The following is a 21459-nucleotide window of genomic DNA, read 5'->3' as shown; positions in this document are numbered from 1 at the left end:
GCACTAAACAACAAAATGCTTTCGTAGGAACCGCCATGACAGCAGTTCTTCCCAATGTATTATAAATGACCGACTCTTTGGCTGTCAGTTACAAATGTGGTGAGTGGTCCCATCACAACTGATACATGATAGAATTGGCTTATACCTAATTGGCATATTTAATTTACTTGCAGGACCCTAGTAAAGTGACACTACCTGTGCTTAAGGCCTGTAATTTCAATTTTACTAGTGGGCCTGCAGAACTGACTGTGCCACCCACTTAAAGAGCACTTTAAACATGCCTCAGGACTGCTATTGCAGCCTGTGTATGCGGTTTTAAACTGCCATGTTGACCTGGCAAAATAAACCTTTTGTTAGGGCCAAACTTTCCTTTTTAATATATATGTACGTCACCCTTAGGGTAGGCCCTGGATAGCCCACAGGGCAGGGTGCAGAGTATTTAAAATGTTATTGAGTTTTACATATCCTGGTATTGATAAACTCTCAAATTCATTTTTCACAACTGCAAGGCCTACCTCTCCCAAAGGGTAATGTTAGACTTACCTTATTACAATTTATGTGTAAATTCCATATGAGAACATGTAAGCAGTATGAGTTTGGTGTTTGAATTGTAATAAAAAATCCAAACATATTGAAGTCAGATTTTAAATAGCAATTCTGAAAATTACACTTTCAGAAAGTTGGCATTTTCCTATCTTGGCCATTTGGTGCCTGCAACCTGTCTCTGGGTCACATGACTCAGCGTAGTTGACAGTTGGGATTTGTGTACTCCTCCTAGACAGCCACACACAACAGGGAGCTTAGGTGTGTCTAGATTCACCATCACTGGAAGGATTGGAGGGAGAAGCTGGACCCAGCCCCCTTACACTTGGCCCAGATTCTGCCTCCATACAAATGTCTGTATTTCCCCTGTAGTTAGTCTGGAGTCAGGGCCAAGAAGGCAGGGCACCAGTGCACTTCAAAGGCATGCTTCTAGAAGTGTGTCCACACTTCAAAGGTACAATTGGGTATAAATACTGGACCTCAGACACCAACACTTTGGTACACCTCTAAACCTTGGATACTCAGCCAGGAAGAAGGACTGCTGTTCTGATGAAAGGACTGTCTTCTGCTGAATTGCTGATCTAAAGGACTGCTGCCCTGCTGTGCTGATCTGTTGCCCTCTTGCCTGTGTGAGAAGGACTGGACCTAGATCTCTTGATCCTAGAACCCAGAAGGACTCCTAGGGCTAGTTGGCTGGCCTCCTGACCCGATGTCGCAGGGACACGACAGGTACCCAACAACCTTGCGCCTGTACCTGGACTCTGCCATCTGTGAGTTTACCCTGACAAGTAGTGCCACCCCAGTCCTTGACGCTTGGAAGTGGGCTTAAGGTGCTCTGACAGCCTCTGTGACTCAGCGGAACCGATGCATCTCCTCTGCTGCGTGGCGCAAACCCGAGCAGATTCGTCGTATCGCCACTTCTGCGAGAATTGGATGAGATGCAAACATCCATATCAGAACCACCACTGCGCTGTGTATCCTCGACTGACGCCCTAGCATACTTTGTTGATGGCAGCCTTGATGCCAGTCTGCGGATTGCAGCACCTGAGAACTGAAGTGTTGCCTTGACTGCGTGACGCATCCTCGATGCCGGACTTTCACATTGCAAGTCCTCATTGACAGGATCTTCAATTCTGCCACAGGACCTCGCACTGCAGCCTTGTCATATTTCAGAACTGGCACATCATTTCGGCTGCCCAACACATGTCCAGTGAGGTTCTTTCCAACGCTCCGCAAACTGGTTTTTAAGGTACTTTGTTCAGCAGGCCTAACTGGGTCCCTGGTAGTAGCCCCAAGCTGCATTGCAGTCGGTGTGAAATTGTGACTTTTTTCCGGTCCAGAGTGACAAGCTATCCAGAGGTGGCGATTTGTGCTTTTTGGCACTATTTTCACCTAAACCTTTAACATTGCATATCAATGGTTCTACTGATTGGATTTTTGTCAGTTTGTTCTTGTTTTATTATTAAAAAACAGTTCTATTTTTCTAACTTGGTGTGGGACCCTGCCTGTGTCATGTTTTCACTTTATTAATGTTAGAAGTGTTGCACAACTACTTTACACATTGCCTCTAAGTTAAGCCTGACTTCTTCATGTCAAACTACTAGAGGGGTGAGCACATGTTAATTTAGGTTTGGCTTGTGCCTCACCCTGACAAGGATTTACAAGGTTGTTGCTTGGCCAGAACTCACACCCGAGTCAGTCAACAGCCTAATTTCTTACACTATGCACTTGCATTGTTGCTGCTTCACTGAAGACTACACAGGGCAATGCAAGTGCTGAAGTGACATTTACAAAGCCAGTTTAATTGACATTTGCTAGGCTTTGCATCACTTTTCAGCCACAGAGTACCGCAGGGCAGCGCTTTGTGCTGCTTTGCATTATGTTCCATCAGATAGTCATTACATGGATGGAGCATTGGCGTTCCCATGCAGTCATCTATGTGGACAGACATCTTTATTTCTCCTTGTTACATCCTCTTGCATGTGTGCGCATTCTACAGGACACATACAAAGGGGAATTCATCTCAAAGGATTGTTTATGTGCAGGACGGTGCACCTTTCTGCATAAAAGAAATCCTGACCACACCAAAGGCACTCTTGCATTGTGGCACAAGGGTGCCTGTGTTGGCGCTAGGCAGCCACAAAAGCACCAGCACAAGGAAAGAGTTAAACAACACCCTAACTTCGTAAACATTACAGTCTCTATCCCTCTCTCATTCACACACGTAGCACATCAACTTACCTTGCTGTGCTGCGTTGTGTGAGCGTTAAACTGAACCCAGTGTATAAAATCTGCACCTAGTAATGAACGTGTGTGGTATTTTTTATATACAGTTCCTGTAATCCCATTTAACCTGTGTGTCATGAAAATAATTGAATTGAGTATATCAAATTCTGGTACTTTTGAACACCTGGAGAGGATACTGACTGACTATAGTTCCTTCTTTGCCCAACATCTCTCTGCCAAGCACTCCCTGTCCAGCATAGGTTTCAGTATTTTAATATTGAGCTCTAACCCTGGTAGCTATAACAAAGTAGACAGGCTTAACTTAAGAAAATGTGTAAAGCATTTATAAGTTACAGGTAAAAGGTCTAAAAGCACAACAGAATAAAAATCTCCTCCAGTTTATGAAAATAGAGAATATTTAATGGAGAAAATTTAAATAAAATGAGAAAAGTCAAATAAGGGGAACCAGAGATATTAATTTTGAAAGTTTGAATTAAATTCTAGCACCAAAAAGTGTGAAACACCAACTGCAGGCAACTGGTCACACTACACAGGGACAAATGTAAGGTTTGAGGCTGACGGTGATGGAGTACAGGTCGAACATGAGGTAAGTCCCAGTCAAAGAGTTACCTTCTGATCTTTTGTGGTGAATAGGTGATCATTGACAATTCACCGGCTGGGCAATCTGCATGCTGGATCTGAGTCAGGGTTTGATGATGGTGGGTTGCTGAAGACCGGGGTCCCAATGTGATTGTTGATGTAAGTAGGAAAGATCTAAGTAGCCGATATCTGTAACCCATGTCCAGGAAGGTCTCGACATTGATTGACTTTGTCTTGGTGAAGCCCTCTACATTTGGACTTTGGGGTCAGGACCAACTCCAACAGAAGCCACCAACAGAGTGTAGGGTAGGTCAGCAGAATCTTCAAGAAAGTATGCTTCTTGCGGCTGTTGTGTCCCTATAGCTTAACAGAGCAACTGACCCATGGACTCCACTTCTTGGTCCTGGGTACAACTGGGAGTAGGTCCAGCCCTTAGGGTTCGGCTCACAGGTCACAACAGCAAGTGTAGTCCTTATTTTGTTTTTCACAGGTCCAAAAGTGTTCTGATGAGGGTTTGTGCCATACTTATGCCAGGCACTAGTCTGTGGTAGGGTTTGCATCTTGGCATCTTCCTGATTAATGCAGAAAAATGTCCCTGTGATAGCCCTACCCACTTTTGCAGCAATTAAATCACACAATGTCTCTCGCTACCTAAAACCAAGATTGCAGAAACTTTCCTCCTTTCTGCGGAGCACTTGTGTCCAACCCTGGAGGTGTGGCCAGAGAAATAAGCAACTGCTCTCCTGTGGTGACTTAAAACTGGTTCTGGGGGCAGCTCCTCTCCCACTGGAAGTTGTGCCAGGCTGGCTAGCAGGATAGTAGTAGGACAGTAGAAGGAGCAGGCCCAAGTATGAGCTGCAGTGACTGGGTAGACATCATTGTATGTTCATTAGGTCCCCTGGGTACTGCCCAGATGGCCACCCTGTCAGAGGAAGGTTAATCCCTCCTTCTTTGTCCAGTGCTTAATTTGAGCCGGTGGTTTCCAGTGCTCAGCACAATGCTTAATTTGAGCTGGTGGTTTCAGCACCGGCACTTAATCATCAACTCCAATGCTATTCATGAGCACCAATTAAGGACACATTAGGCAAGAGGAGAATAACTGGCTTGTCCAGAATCATAGGATGTTGAGCCAAAGCCACGACTCAAACCTGGTTCCCCAGTTCTGAGGTCAGCAGCTCTGGCTATTACACCACATCCTCTCACCACTTTCATAGTTAGAAGTCGGTTCTGTTTTGGGCAGCACTAACAGGAGAAGTGGGCTGGTGCAAGCTGCCTCATGATGAGAGCTCCGAAACTTATTTTTTTACAAATTAGCCACTGTCTTTGTCTAAGCTCTGGAAGCCACTTCACACTTCATCAAGGAGCCATTCAGCTCTTCGGTGACACTGAACACTGCCAGTAAGGTACATTTGGCTCAGGCAGGAAAGTTGCAACTTTCTATATGTCATTTTCAAAATAGTAATATAAAATCTGGCTTGACCATTCATTTGAATTTACAATCACTATTAAAATGAGTCCATGAATTGGTTTTCCAGCAACTCCCAAACGGAAGTTAAGTATAATAAGGTGTTAGGATGTAACCAAATGATTTCCTATGGCAGAGCCAGGCTTGCCACAGTGGCAAATGACTTTTTTAACGTTTTCACTGCCAGGAGATGTAAAACCTAAAACATACATGCCTAACTTTTTAAATACATAGACATAGACCTGGCAAAGGTTTATTTTGAAAGGTTGAAAAGATTGAATGTTGAAAGGGTGTACTGGCAGTTTTAAGGTTGAATTGGCAGTTTTAAATCTTTAAAGCTAGTCTGCAGGGGCAGGCTTGGAGACATGCTTTGCATTGTCAATTTAGTGGTGATGCAATATGTGCTGCAGTCCACTAGTTAACTTACAGGCCTTGGGAAAACTTTTGTGTCATTTACTAGAGAGCTATAGGTAAGGTAAATATACCAATTAAGAGGGTAGCCAATGTAAACATGTTTTAGGGGTCAACGCACATGCAATGGGGCCTGTTTACCAGAGTCCCAGTGCATTGAGTCAAAAAACAGTTGCATCGTTCCAGAACAAAATGGGGGTATTATGCCAAAAGAGTCATTTTTCTACAGTGGCTAAGAAAGTGAATGTGAGAACAAGTCATGGAAGGTTGAGTGAGTGAGTGCATGAAGGAGAGGTTGCAGGTGATGCAGGTGTAGCAGCCTTATAAGTGCAATAGAATGAGACATGCAGGAGCAGCAAACTGGAGGTTTAGCAGAATGCGGTGCAGGTGAAGCAGTAGAATGAGAGGGTGAGTTGCAGTGGAATGACTACAGCAACAAATGCAATGCAGCATAGTGTGAGCTGCTGATGCAACAGAATAAAGGGTGAAGCAGAGTGTGGAGTACAGGTACTTGACACAGTGTTTCAGCATGGTTACCATTCACATTAAAAGCAGAGAAAGAGATGTTGTGCAACAAGTTCAGCAGGATATGATCTTGCGCTTCACTTCAAAGTAAAGCCGAATTCGAACAGCTGACACAAAAATATGGAGTGCTACAGGGTGAGATAGGCACCAGGAGGATGGCTGCAGTGGCAGCAAATTCAAAACTCTTGTGCAGCGAGATGAGATCTGGTGGTTGGAGCAGTGCTTAACTTCTAAACAAAATGTAACGGCAGGTTCCCCAACTTTTTCTTAGGAGCTGTCGAGTGGGAATGTCGCAGAGATTATCAATTAAGTGCTCGATGAAAGCATTGTAGGATTCTGAGAGCATCATTTAGTTGTAAATATCTGCTAATTGGGGGGCATATTATCAAGACAGGCGATAAAATTATCGCCGCTTTAGCGGCAGAAAACTGCCGCTAAAACGGCGATAATGGGCTTGATAATTTGCTCTATGGAATTCCAATTGAAGCCCATGTTAGATGTGAAAGATTGAATATTTTTAATAATCTAACTGTTGCTCCAATTCCTTGCACATGGTCTACTAGTATTATTGTTCCTATTTTTAAAAAGGGCGATCGTTCCAACCCTAGCTGCTATAGACCAATCTCCCTGATTGATAATACATTAAAAATCCTTGGGAGAATCCTGTTTAATAAGATTAGGTACTGGGCCGAGGATGAACATATTTTAAACTCTTGTCAGTTAGGTTTTAGAAGCAAAATAGGCACTGTAAAACAGTGCCGAAACCTTAACTTAATTATTGGTAAATATACCGTAGCACGAAAATCCCCTATTTACCTTACTTCAGCTTTTGATTTTGTTAACAGGTCACACCTTTGGTCTATTCTTTTAAAATGTGGGCTGGACGAAGTTTTAGTTAATTTTTTAGCGTACCTACATAGGGATTTAAAGGCCCGGGTCCGGATTGGTAAAGGCACACAGGATATCACTATTGGCAGAGGGGTCAGGCAAGGGTGCGTATTGGCCCCTCTTTTATTCATTTTATATATTAATTATTTGCATGACTCCCTGTCTAAGCTCACTAATGATGTTCCCATCATTAATGGTAATATCCTACCCGCCTTATTATATGCGGATAATGCGGTCCAGATGGGCCACACACCAAATGCACTGCACACTTTAATACAGGGTTTCGTTGATTTTATGGCAGTTTTAGATCTTCGTACAAATTTTAACAAATCTTTTATAATGGCATGTGGCCCAAAAACGCACCTTGTTAATTCAATCCCTATAGGCAACGAACGTTTACTAAGCACCCGCACTTTTCCTTATTTGGGGCGGATATTTGCAGCCAATGGTTCCTGGATTACTCAGGTGGCACACAGCAGAGGAAAATTCGCTAAATCAATTAATTCGGTATTGTCACTACCCCAACCGAAAAAAGTTGAGGGGGTACGACCTATTACCAAAATTTTTTAATTGCAGTGCATCCCTGTTGCAACCTATGGGGCAGAAGTTTGGGGCTTCACTGGTTGTAGTGGCATTCAGGGTGAGGAAAACAGATTCTGTAGGAAATTGCTGGGGGCCACAATCTCTGCATCACAGTATATTTGCCATGGAGAGTTAAAATGGCCATATATTGAGGACTTTATTAGGGCGCTGCCTAGTATATTTTGGCCTAAAATTTGGCAGAATCCAGCAGCAATAGTTACAAGAAATATAATTTCTGACTGCCTGAAATGTGAAAAGGGGATAGATATACCGTGGCTTCCTGCCGTACGGGAAAGTCTAATCACTGTAAACCTCAAACATATCTATATATAGGTATATGTCCTTAGAAGATGTACGACTGCCATCTAGTTACCTTCTGAAGAATATTAGCCGTTGGGAAAGAGGATTGTTGTTTCGACTAAAAGCGGGTTCTATGAAATATATGCTCTGTTTCCCCCTAGGGTTTAATGCTAAGCTAGATCAAATGTTATGCCCATGTGATAACCTTATTAAACAAACAATGCCACATTTTCTATTTTTCTGTAATTTCTATCAAATGTATAAAAAATTGTTTTTGATTCCTTTTTTTAAGGGAACCGCCATTATTGATCATTAAACAGCCTACACAGAAATTCTTAAATTAGAAGAGGATGCTTTGGTTTTCCGTGTAGGTTCCGTCTTGAAAGCAGCATTCCGCTCACGCACCTCTATGAGTACTTAATGAAGGTCCATTTTTTAGGCGTGCACTGTATATGTTATTTCCCCTTTAGGATCACATGAAATCGAGGCATTTTGTAATGAACAAATGTAACCAACTACACTTTATAGCTATATTGTAATGCCATTTTGTATTTATTGGACTTTTATGGGCACTGTTTTGTACAATGCTGTTATTGTACCGATTTTATGTATTTTAATATTGATTTATTTTGACCTGTGCTTTTATGGATACATTTTTTAATCCGAATGAAGATTAATTAATTAATTAAAACAAATAATACATTAAAGAAGTATAAAACATAATAACAAAACGTGTTCCTCACTAAAGGTGCAAACCAAGATTTCACAGTCATACATATTGTAGAAAGCAGTACAAACACGTATTTCTCCTTAGAATATCTTTATCTTGTAGAACATGTGTTCTGTTTTACGGCCTGGAGAAAGCACAATGTACTTTCGACGGGTATTAGCATAATTTAGATTTCACACTTATACACTTAATAAATTGCTGGACACTGACCTTGACAAGGACGGTCAGATTCCATTGTAAAAATGTGTCATCACCCTGGCATTAAAATAATCTCTGAATAGAGCTCTACTGCTCCCTGGAGTTAGCCTCATGCGAAATCGAATGGCTAGCAAAAATAGAAGTAACTTTGAGATTACACTTGCCCAGATGCTTCCAGTAAGTGCATTATCCCACCAACTAATCTTGATGACAAAGGAACCATTCGCCTGTAGGTGACACCCACTCGCCTGTATGTGACACCCACTCGCCTGTAGGTGACAAACATAAAATCTCTGTGGATACTCGCCCTTCTAAGCAATTGAAAGCTTTTCCTAAGCTCTTTTTTACACAAAAGGCAAAGCTGTGATGAGATCAATGTGAAGGGCGTCACGATGGCTTCCTTTTCATAATTTCTATTGTTTCTCTCGCGGGCACCCCGACCGTATTCCCTCAAATGCGTCATTAACCATAAAACCAACACCCATCACACATGCGACGTGTCACGCCATCTTTGATCAGGTTTAGGCACTAATATGTAAGAATTAATCTCTAACGGAACCCCCATCCTCACTGATTTATAGGCATCGCTTGACACCTATGCATGTGTGCACAAAGTTTCTGGCTTTGCATTACTGCCAGGTTTCCAGTTTCTCGTGTGTGACGTCCATGTTTGCGGTGTGTTTATGTGAGACATTGTGTTAACCTTTGAATGGCTCTTTATTACTGGCAGAACAATGCATGATGCATTGCAGAAGTTATTGGCTCTCATGAGATTCCTGGTCCTCGAGCACCTCTGCAAGGTCTAACCTAGGATGTCTAGGCTATCCTGTATGTTAAAGCGATCTCACTGACTCACGAAGCAGAAGGCTGATGGGTTCCTTGTGCTACACGTGTGTTTGCAAGGCCTATTCACCAGACAGGAGAACTAGTCCTTGCATTATACGCATTTTACAAGCAGCCACCCCCCAGATTACATAAATGTTAGGGAGTTAAGCATCTGAGTTACACACAAGTAACAAAGGTTGCTCTGACTCAGACCTCAAACAGTAGAGCCAACCCTCTTATCCTAGAGATCGTAATGACCTATCTCTCCTGCTAGAGAGATACTAGAGGGCAGTGCCTCACACACAGAGCAATTGCATCCATCATTTGTGTGTCTTTTGCTTTTTTGCCCTGAGTGCGCTGGATATGCCCAGACGAGTGTTTCAAGCTCACTGTTTCATTGAATTCAAGCTAGCATGGATGATGAAGGGGGATACCCCGAAACCGGTCCCAGGATGCTTGTTTCTGGTCGGGGAGCACCTGGCTTGGCAGTTCGGGCTGAACTGTTCCAATGGGGAGCAGCATCAAGACTGACTTGCATGTGGCTGGGTCTAAATTGGCATGGTGAGCAAAAGAACAATGGATTTAATCCAGATCTCTTGACTGGAGGTGAATGTTTGATTTGTTCCACATTCTGTCCATCATTTGTGTGTCTCAAACACACAGCAAAGCATCAGGTTGTACAACTCCTATGTGTTCAGTCCTCTAAGGTCGTAGGGGCTCATTCCTAGACTCTTCTCTCAGTTTAAAGATCTTTCATGCTTGAAAAACAGAACATTACATAGAGAAGCAAAAGTAACTACTTCTATTGACCATGATTCTACAATAGTTACATTTGCGATTTGTACCTCTGTATGCCACCTCTCAGCTGTTTTGTATGCATTCTACCAAATCCTCTGAAGTTGTGATTTAGGTGCCATAGTTACCTGTAGCATCCCATTCTTAAAGGCGGAGGGGCCCCACCCTTCCGTCTTTTTACAAACATGAAGAGTGTCTGTGAGGCTGAGCAAAGGTCAAGCTGACCGACACTCTTCATATTGAGGTCAGGCTGTCACGCGCTCTCCATGCGCTAAATAAGCAGGTGTCTGGCTGACTGAGCTGCACTTTTCCAGGCTAAAGATTTCACAGCCCCGTGGGCGTAACCTCCTCAACCAGGCAAAGCGCTTGGAGGTCCTCCCCCTCATGACAAAGGGGCACGTCACAGATCTACTCAAACTGGGCACTTCCATTTTAAGCCCTGAAGTTCCCAGGGCTGACTGTCCAGCAGTAACGCCTCATCACAGAGTGGTGTGGGACAAGAATCTCACTGTCCCCATCCCACTCTGTGATGAGTATGGGACTGCTGCCTCCTCACATTGGCTGACTCATTACAAGGCAGCCCATAGGAGGAGGCAGCAGTCCCAATCCTCCAGGAAACAAGGAGGCTTCCCTCTGGCCACCCAAGTTCACACCTGGCGCTTGGTATGTTTTTCTTTAGTAATGTTTGGTACATGCATGTGTTCATATATGAATGTATGTGTATTTGCGTGTTCATGCTGTGAATGGGTTTGTGTTTGTGTTAGGGCTTCTGAATGGGTGTGTGCACTTGTGAATGGATGTATAAGTGAGTGTACATGTAGATGGGTGAGTGTGAGTATGTATGTGCGTGTGTTGCCTATCCATCCTCTGCTTGAATTATTGGCCACCACTTATAGTGACTATAAAAAACATATAACGTAAAGTAAGTATATTTTCAATTTAAGTAGTTTGAAAATGTAGATATATGTAATCACTTCCAAACAAAATCTCATGGAGGTTACCCTCTTAAGTGAAGGTAAATTGTCCCGCTACACACACTACATGAAAGCAACCGGGGCCAACATACCTATGATCAAATTCCTGAGATCTTGTGTCCCAGAGTACATCTTTCAGTAACTAAGAAATCTGGTAAGGCATGCTGTCAGTCAGTGATAGCATTTTAACCTGTGAGTGTAATACTTATCCAGTGGAGAAAGTGACAATATTGATAAAAAAGCTAAAACTGTAGTTCCAAATTAGAATCAAGAACTGACCAGGGTGTGGGCTTCAGTCTTTAAGCAGTTGCGTGACCCATGAGACAAAGGAGTAAAGAGCAAAACTTACCGATGTCAAAATGGCTTGGCAGAAAGCTTTCAGCTTTCATTTGTCAATACGCGAAGGCTTAATCTGGTTTTCATGTCCGAGTGTGACGAGGCCTGGTTACTTTTCCAGCCCAAGCCTATATAGGTTTTACCAGCCTTGTTTTCCGGCCAGTAAAATTGGTCATATGTTCCCACACCATTGAAATCTGAGAGCAGTAAAACTGGGCAAATCTTTATCCATGAAGGTCAATTCACCAAAATGTTAGGCGTAGCAGAAGTGACATCATGGGACAGTTGACCGATGATATCACAAGAAGTGACATTATGCAATGTTATGCGAGCTTTGTCGCGAATCATATCACAGAAAGTGACATCTCTAAATTCAAATAAGTGCAAAACAGGTTCAATATTGATATTATCACATAGCAATTGTTAAACCAGGCATTTAGATTTAGGTGCGATACATATACTTATTAGGCTACTATTAGATATTCAAGATGGAGTTATCACATATCCAGCAGCAGCCATTATATTCGAGCCATTCTAAACCCAAAACAAAACATCAAATTCCAGGCACACCCCCATGTGCAATGTCCAAGCACAAATTCAATTGGAACTTGACGAAATAGGAAACCAGAAAAAAAAATACTGACCAGAGTGAGGTCTGCTGTTGCAGTAACTAGATGCAGCCGTCAAACTCCCCAAATATGGACCAAACTCCAAGCATTGAATCCTGCTTTAGTGCCAACCCTTCCAATCTTGCTAGAGAGCTACACATGAATCCGATCTACTTTTCCTGCATGTTGACACTGATTTTGTTCATTACATTCATTACTCTTACAAATAGCTTTTGCAGTAGCTGGAGAGACAGTCCAAGCCTTTTGCAATGCATGCTTTAAAAACTTTGATCTGCACCTCTATTCCAAGAGACTGCTGATGTTGTCCACATCCATAACTAACTGAACAAACAGTTTGTGGAATGACCTTAGCTAAGTCTTAGACATGGACTTCACCCAACGATGATCTAATGCCAGCAGTCAGCAGCTTATAGCAACACCCTCTCCCTGGCTCTATCCACTTTTACACATTATGTGGCAGAAATACCACTAAACACACTCTGGCCATCATTTCAAGTGACTGACTACATTACAATACATTCACAAACACTTGGTTGCACATGGATCACAATTACAAGTGCATGAGGTTTATTGCACTTGGTAATTACCAGGTGAAATAAAGCTTGTACCATTTGTTACATTTCAGCAGCTCAAACCTGCGAGAATTTAGCAAGATGAAAATGCATGGTTTTGAACTGAACAGATGGATTTTGGTTTGGTAAGCACCGACATTCACATGCTACCAACAAATGTTGGCATTTGTGATCATTTCTCTGGCCACAGCTCTGGGGTAGTCCCACAGGCTCTGCACAAGGATAGTGAGGTTTAACCATCTTGGATTTAGGCACAGAGAGGGGCACTGTGGAATCAATTGCATAGTTCACAAATTGGTTGGGGTAACCCCAGGGAACTTTTATCCCATTGGTTATAAAGGAGCTTGTAGTAATCCCACACACAAGCTGGTGCCAGGAATAAATGTAGCATCCCCAGTGGCCTACTCAGAACACAACTACACCTTAGGATGATCAGAAGAAGACTGAACCTGCTGTCTGAGACCTGAGAAAAGCCCTGTAGGACTGCTTCCTCTTGTAACCAGGACAAAGATCTCAAGGCTGAACTCCTGTTGAATAGCAACAGGGGTAAAGCAAGCTACTTGTGGCTTTTTCTGAATATTCCCAGTTGACAAGTTCCAACTGTATCTGACCTGAATCCTGCTGGTCACCTCTACTGAGAGTGTTGAATCCGAGGAGCTGTTCCTGAGGTCCTGGAACCCTTGGCTATGTCTGGCCAGACTTCTCCTACCATCCTTAAAAACCTGGGATTTAGAAACTTTTTCAACTTACAAGACGTCTGGCGGACCGGGACCATCCTGCCAGCCAAATCAGCCCAAGGTACGATGCTACTGGGCTGAAGATTCAGGTTTCTCCAGCTTTGTAGCTGGACTTCACGGAGATACTCTCCAACCCCGTGAACACCTCGTAAGCTACAGCCTGCAGCCTTAGTCCACTGGAGGAATCCGAACTCCAAAAAAGTGACTACGTGCAACAAAGAAACCTTGACTGGGCGAAGTCACTAACAGCATCCGGCTGGCGAGAAACCTTCTCTAGGTGCAAATTTCTCCCACTGTGATGGTCCTGTCAAAAAAAAAGGCTCTACCCGGACTTTGCCCGATAGCTATGCGACTTAGTGGATCTCTTTTCGGCTACAGCGTGCTGCCTTTCCCCGCAGAAGAGTTTGGATTTTGAGACTATGTCCCTAGGTAAATCCTCAGATCTGATCAAAACTGGTCGCTGTTCCGACCCACGCTACATTGCTGTTCAGTTCAGGTCTACCACGAACAGGTGGCCACAATTGGTGCTTAATGCTTTTTAATGCTATTTTCATTTAAAACTTTAAAAATTCATAGGTCATTTTTGTGTAATTTTGGTTTAAAATTTACTCTATTTTTCCAATTCAGTTTTTTTTATTGTGTTTTAACTTTATTACTATTTTGGTACTGCGGGAACACTTTACATATTCTCTCTCGGTTTAGCCTGTCTACTCTGGGGGTTGAACTCAGGTTAATTGAGTGACCTTAGTGGTTCAGCCTGACAAGGATGGCGTTTGTTCCTTGAAGTGGGTAGTCTGCCCATCAACTAAAAATCCAATGTCTTGCAATCCCATACTGTTAGATAGTCCCCCATTGACAATCATCAAAAATAGGTTCAATTGACTGCCACTGAAAATAGAAATAATCGTTTTATTTCTTTCTCTCTGGTCCATGATATAAACAGATGGTTTTCCCAGCTACAAGTTACCCAGGTCATACTGTAGCATTTAAAAGTCAACATGAAGAGGAAAAATAAACATGGGCATCCAAATGTATACATTTACTCTGAGAGCAAGCTTGTGCTGAAATAATGTTGTATAAATACCCTTTAATGGGTGTAAAAGGCCTTACTTCTGTATACCTAGATATCATGGAACTGAAAATAAAATGGGAAGAAATAATCGGCAAAGAGATCACTGCCGTGGAGGCAGTTAAATATATGGAATGCACAGCAAGAATGTCTAGGAATCCCAGTTACAAATTCACCAAATGTAACTATTTATATGAGGCATACCTTTCCCCAAAGAGACTAGATGACATTTTCCTAGGAGCTCCTGATGGTTGCTCCTGGTGAAGAGATTTAACAGCAGACATTTACCATATGAGGTAGGAATGCACAGATGTTTTTATTTTTATATACAGCACAGACTCAACCCTAAGGTTTTGGAGCGTTTTAAATGAGTAATGATTACATTACACAAGAACAAATTCATTGTTGGTATGCATAGGGAGATTAATTGATTTGTCCTGAATGACAGTATGTTGAGTTGATGCAAAGACACAAACCTCATTTTCTATTTCCAATGTTGGCAACTCTGGCCATTATGCCACCTCCTCGGCCTGAATTATTGGGATTGTGAATTATGGGAAAATGGTGGTCACTTCAGTATCCAAACTGACTGACAGACAGCTAAGATGTACACTTACTAGATCAAATGTTCAATTGTATGATAGAGGCATGCATGGCTGAACCACGTGTGCCTTCACAACGCCGACCTAACCACGCATTCCTTTACCATGGAATTTTGTGATAAAAACATGATTAGTTAAGGGATATGCATGGTAAAGATTACTACCACCCTGACCCCCCAACCTAAGCCCTAAAATCCTAACCCCTTACATCCCCCCAATCGAGGCCTAAAACCTATTGCCCTGCCCTTTAAACTACCCTTCCCCTCCCCATCCTGAGGCCTGAATCCTTGCCCCCTACTAAATACTGCCTCGACTCCAGCCCCCGCCCTAAGCCCTAAAACGTACCCCCATGCTGTCCTTAAAACTATCCCTACCCCCTTGACTGCCCTGAGGCCTAAAACACTGCCACCCAGTAAATAAACTACCCCAACACCCCCCTGCACTGAGCCCTAAAACCCAACCCCTCCCCTAAAAACTTACCCCAAACCCAGCCCTTATAACTACACTGCCCACAACCTCATCCTCACCCTGAGCCCTAAGCCCCTGCCCCTTCCAAAAACAACCCGACCCCCGTGTTCCGCCCCAGTTTCTATGCCATATCTGGAACCCGGACAACAGGATATAAACATCATGCTCTCTCTATACCCTGTTTATGCTCCTTGTTTATGTACAAGCGATATACACAGCCATTCTGTCCCACTACTGGATGTATACTCTGCTATGTCTATCTGAGGGTTGTGTATGATGGTCAATGTCTGAAATATGTAAATGGCAATAAAAATAAGTTTTAAAAAAAAACAAAAAAAAACCCGACCCTCCCTTGAGCCCTATAACTAACGCCCGACCCTTACAAACTACCCCCGCCAACCCTGCCCCAGCCCCACTTAGCTGTCCGCATCTGGAGCTTCCTGTTGGGATGCTTCCTCTTCTTCTCCCCCCATCTGAACACTAGACAGCTATCTGCCTTAACCACACATATGTAAAGGCTATTTCCCCAAATACACAGATCCAAAAACCTAAAGTCGTCAACCAAATTCATTGGCCTACATATATATTAGCTAAATGAGGATAGCCATGGTATGCAAAGCAGTGGCAGCATCACCCATTAAACTATGGTTAAAAGTCCTAGAGAAAGGAGCCCACTCTGAAAATGATATACTCACTGTTTTTGAAAAGAACGGGGGTGGCATTAATTACCACATGGGACACGCTACGAATAGCATTGGCATCAAAGACCAATGAGTGACTCCCTAAACTAACCATCGCTCCCACTATAACAGAATGTTATGTTAAACTTTTATTTCTATAGCGCACGGCTACTCCGTGGAGTGTCCCGGCGCTTTATCGAGGCAGCTCAGTAAAACCGAAAACATAAAAACAGACTAAAGAAAAAAAGACAAAAAAAGACAAAGACACCCTACAGGTTAAAAAGCCACGTCTTGAGGCTCTTCCTAAACAGAAGGAGAGAAGAAGAGGACCGTAGGTCCAAAGGCAGAGAGTTCCACAACTGAGGGGCCCTCAAACTAAAAGAGCGACCCCCAGTGCGGGCCTTCCTCACCCGAGGGACCACCGCGAGAAACAAAGATTCCGACCGCAGAGATCTAACTGGGCGATAGAAAGACAATCTCTGCTGTAGATACCTCGCTCCGGTGCCAAATAGCGCTTTATGCGCCAGGGTCAGTGCTTTAAACATAATCCGCTTCCGGATAGGTAACCAATGAAGCGATCGCACCAGACCCGAAGCTCTCGCTCGCCTATGAAGGCCAAAGATGGCCCGGGCCGCGGAGTTCTGCACAACCTGCAGCCGCTGAACCAGATATTCCGGAAGACCTACATAAAGGACGTTCGCATAGTCCAATCTCGAGCCTATCAAGGCTTGCACAGTGATCTTACTGTGCTCTTCTGAGAGTAAAGGCAGGAACTTCCGGAGCATCTTAAGCATACCAAAGCAGGTACCCACCAGGCCAGAAATATGTGAGCTCAGTGACAAATTATTGCCAACCTTCACTCCCAGATTCTTAGCCACAAGCGATGCCTGGACAGAATCCCAGGATAGGAAAAGATGCCTAAGTAGGAGAAGAACATGACCATACACAAGAGAGGAATATGTACACTCTAACATGAAATGAAATAAATACATAATCCAGTGCAAGAGACAAGAGAAATACAAAAGGTGCTCAAACACCATTATAACAATAGAGGCAATATAACACAACTATATCCTAGTTCCGCCATAATATAAGTACAGGCCACCATAATCCTAAAATATAATATCATGTGCACATGTAGCAAGTGTACTGAGGAAAGAGACACCAATGTAGTTTGGAAGCATTGGAGAAATGGACCAGGCTAAAGAGTGTGCTTATGTTATGTTTTTACATTTTTTCAATGCTACTTGTATTTATTTAACCAACCAATTGTAAGGGATCTCTTACTGGATTGTGCCGCCCCTGAAAACTGGACATAAATAGCTGTATGCTGTAAATGTTTGAACATTTCAATAAATAATTCATAAAAAAAGCAAACTCTTCTATTTTTCAGTTTTGCAGAGACACAAAGTGAACACAATTGCTTCTCAGGGGAAAATGCATGGATGCACTGTCGATTTAAGTTTACCCACCTACAATAGATCAATCTGCCATTGAACTAATGCTCCTTTCAAGGTATCCTTACGTGGGAATAGGAAACACGTTTACTTTAGTCTTTTTGTGATGTTAAGTTTGCTGGGTTCTTGTCTCAGTGCCCCACTGACAAGTTTATGACACCTCAGATTGTACACTGTACTGAGAGATAAGACTCATCAAGTTACAAATGGACTATTTTGTTCAACTGTGTTTCCGATAATGCTCTTGTAGAAATACCACTATACCAGAGTATTGTATGTTAATGAGCACAGTTTACAATGTTGTGGACTCAGAAATGTGTACGTGGAGTTTGTCATCACAAATATTGGATATGATAAAGCATTTACATGTTTTATGTAACTGTATTTGTTTAATATATCTGTGCTATGTACATAGGATATTTGCATGCGGACATTCTTCCCCTAATTTATTAAACAGTATGTTTGAGATCTCAGTGATTCAGGACGCCTCTGACAGGTGCTCCTATTAAAATATTGGATTTCCAAACTCTAAACTATGTCTATCTTGATTTACATTCTGTCTCCACTTCTGTTCCAAAAAGTTGATTTAGTGATCTACAAGCATAAAATATGTTCTGCTCCCTAATTCCACGTCTGAAATATGGAATGAGTAATCCGTCTGTAACCTCCAGACTGCAAAGGTTTGTAACATGTTTAATAAAAAGTTAATACACTATTTTAAGACATATAACGTGTGCCAAGTGCTTTCAAAGAAAACGTAAAAAATGGAGTATTGAAACATGCAGCACCTGGTCGAACGGAACAAACAAATTGTATGTTCCTCCATGCCGGTGCTTTACAAGTTTTACCTAAGTCTCAAAAGTGGAAGGTCAAAATGAGGAGAGGCATGATTTTCCTAATGTCCTCAATTTGGGTCTATGCCCTCTAGTTGAAGCCCTATGCACTCTTGGAAATTTACAGGTGTAGAATTACAATATTTGTAACATTTTACAAATGTCTTCTGCTTTTTTTAGTCAGTCGAAAAATATTTCTATGTGTGCAGATTTACCTTACTAACACAGAATCGAAAACGATGTCTCATGTTTCTGCACTAGTAATGACTGATTAATGTAGGTCTCTACAATGTTGTCCTCCAAAGTACCCATTTAAAGTGGAAATATCCCAAAATTCAGAAGGTATAAAGTGGGACTCAGCCATGGGCACCAGGGAAGAGTCCTAATGTCAGATAGGTGTATTGTATTTTTTTCATTTGTCATGTATTAGTGTCGGGCAACTACATTTTTTAAAACAAGCCCACTACACTTTTTTGGCTCAAACACATTCGATTGTTCGGATCTGATTTTTATGTACTAGAGCTCAAAAGATCATTGTAATAAAAGAGCCTTTTTCCATGGGATCTTTTCAACCTCTCCCCTTACTCCTAAGGGGTAGCCCTCTGCAAATAGCTTGAAGGAGAGAATACATTGTCTATCTCGTTTATTCATTGTTTGTAAAAATAAATGCTGAGATGAAAAAGCACGTTAGACTGTTATCAATTTTGTTCATGAAATTATATTGAAACGCTTAATAAAGGTGTTTACACATTCATGTAGTTTGTGGTTCAGTACTCAAACCAATCATTATACAAGTTTGTAATGCGTCTTATAAATAACCTGGATATGCCCTTCATCAGGGGAAGTTTAATATGAAAATTCTGTGGAAGAAGAATTAAGATTTCACAAATAAGGGGATTAAATAGAAGTGTGTCACAAGGAGAAAAACAAATGGTTAGTGACCATATAATAAAAATAGACAAGAGACACAATTCCTGCTGCCTCGCCGATGCCAGCTTTAAACTACCCATTAGCACTAACAGGATAGCTTCACAAGTGTCTATTCAGAGTATCCAAGATCAGAGGGTACAACCATGAAGCAGACATTAATATATTAGAACATTCCCCAAATCGGATAAAAATGTACACTCGATTGATGAGCAACCTTCTAGTAGTATCATTTCAATACTATCTTCCATAGGATGCAGTACAAATGTCAGGGGGTCGTATTACAGGGGCACGCATGGCTAAACCATGCGTGCCTCTACTATACTGTCCTAACCATGAATACGTAGAAACCATGCATACCTTTCCCACGCAAATTCGTGGTTAAGGCCCGACTGGTAAAGAGATATGGGTGTTAAAGATTACCACTACCCTAAGCACTAAAATTCTATCCCCTTACCTCGCCCCCCCACCCTGAGGCCTAAAACCTACCACACCCCGCCCTTAAACCCTTCCCCTCACCCCGCCCTGAGGCCTAAAACCCTGCCACCTACAGTAAACTACCCCCACCCTGAGTCCTAAAACATACCCTGCGCTGTCCTTTGCACTACCCCTACCACTTCCACTGCTCTGAGGCCTAAAACCCTGTCCCCTGATTTAAACTACTCCCCCCCCAACCCTAACCCTTTAAAGTACCCGGACCCCCTGAGCCATAAAACCATGTCCCCCTCCTAAAAAATACCCCAATTCCTCCCTTAGACCTTCAACCGACCCCCACCTTCAAAAGGGACCCATCCCATCCCAGCACTACTGTAAAAGCTATTTCCCATGTCAGGGTGTTCGCAAAAAAAAAAAAAATCTATTTAAATTTAGAAATTATAATCTGCATATGTTATAGAACTGACTCCAGCACAGAGATCAAAGACACACCCACCAATAGTAGTAACAAGTGAACGCGGTCTAAAGTTAATAATAAAGAGAAACAGCCATTTAAAATAATGAAGCACGTGTTTGCGTGGCACATACATTATTCGTTTAAAAGTTTTTACTCTAAATTTGCGCAGGCAAAAGGTTCGCTTGAGAAGAGGAAGTAAAGCTTACGTGCTTGTTTAAAATGTGATTTGTGTGTGTTTTCTACTTCACTATTTAGCTAAGATGAAATGATAGGATAGCTTCAACAGAGCACGTCATTTAAGGGCACAAGCAAGCACAGCGCGCGATGTAATCGAAATAGTAAGACCAAACACTAAACACAGTAGAATCTGCTACCTTTTTGAAGAGAAGAAGCGCCATCAAAGGGAAGACCAGTCCTGCTGCCGCCCTGCCGTGCCGCCGTCCGCAGATATGTTGACTGCTTTCGGATGCCATCACGGTGCCCACTGCCACAGACGTGTGTATAAAATACTGTGCGTCTTCTTAAACTGTGTAAGGAATGCTCGGAATAAGAAACTGTGCCCTACAGAATATTGAAAGATGGCACATTTGCCAGCTGAAGGATCATTGTGTTGGCATTGAAGAGCTGACTTCAGGACCCCAGCAACTTTTCCCTCTCCTTCTCTTCAGCTGGGATTGTTTTGAAGACCTTGCGGAGATGTGCTCGCGAGCCCCGAAGAGCGTGACGTACTGCAGGGTTCGAATGGGAGTCTGCAAATTCTCACAGTGTTTCAGGGTTGGCCGTCAGGGCGTCTTCGTGCGCTTCCTCAGTTAACAGCCAGCGAGACATTCCCCTACAAGACACACGCACATACATCTCCTACAGCTGTTTACGCCGCTGATAAATGAAAGCTAGAGTTCGCTCAATAGAACTTTTTTTTTTAGCCTGGGTAAGTTTAGAAAAAACAACACTACAGTGAAGAGGTACCACATAACTACAGGCAACATTATTCACGACGTGTGTGTATGGGGATGAACACCTAGGGCCATATTTATCAAGGACTTGGTTTGCTTTTGCACCATGCGACATGGTGCAAAAGTGATGCAATTCCTAAAATGTGATTTATCAAGCTACAAAAGGCCCCCTTTTGTGACCCAGGGTAGCTTGATAAATCCCGAGTAACGTAACGCAACGCAGCGCAAATCTGCCCCAGGGA

The 21459-nt window shown here is 42.6% G+C and overlaps 1 protein-coding gene across 1 annotated transcript in view; it reads right to left on the bottom strand.

Annotated features, from left to right (window-relative positions):
• GLP2R (glucagon like peptide 2 receptor) overlaps positions 1–21017 on the bottom strand; it is an 883434-nt gene extending 862417 nt beyond the window's left edge. Inside the window, exon 1 of the mRNA XM_085616722.1 lies at positions 20639–21017. Within this exon, the coding sequence (XP_085472848.1) occupies positions 20639–20737 (99 nt within the window). The 5' untranslated portion in view covers positions 20738–21017. The remainder of the gene's footprint in view (positions 1–20638) is intronic.
• Between the last annotated feature and the right edge of the window lie 442 nt (positions 21018–21459).

Source organism: Triturus cristatus, chromosome 7 (assembly GCF_964204655.1).
Source record: "Triturus cristatus chromosome 7, aTriCri1.1, whole genome shotgun sequence".
Lineage (NCBI taxonomy): Eukaryota > Metazoa > Chordata > Amphibia > Caudata > Salamandridae > Triturus > Triturus cristatus.
This window is presented reverse-complemented; position numbering and strand designations above follow the sequence as displayed.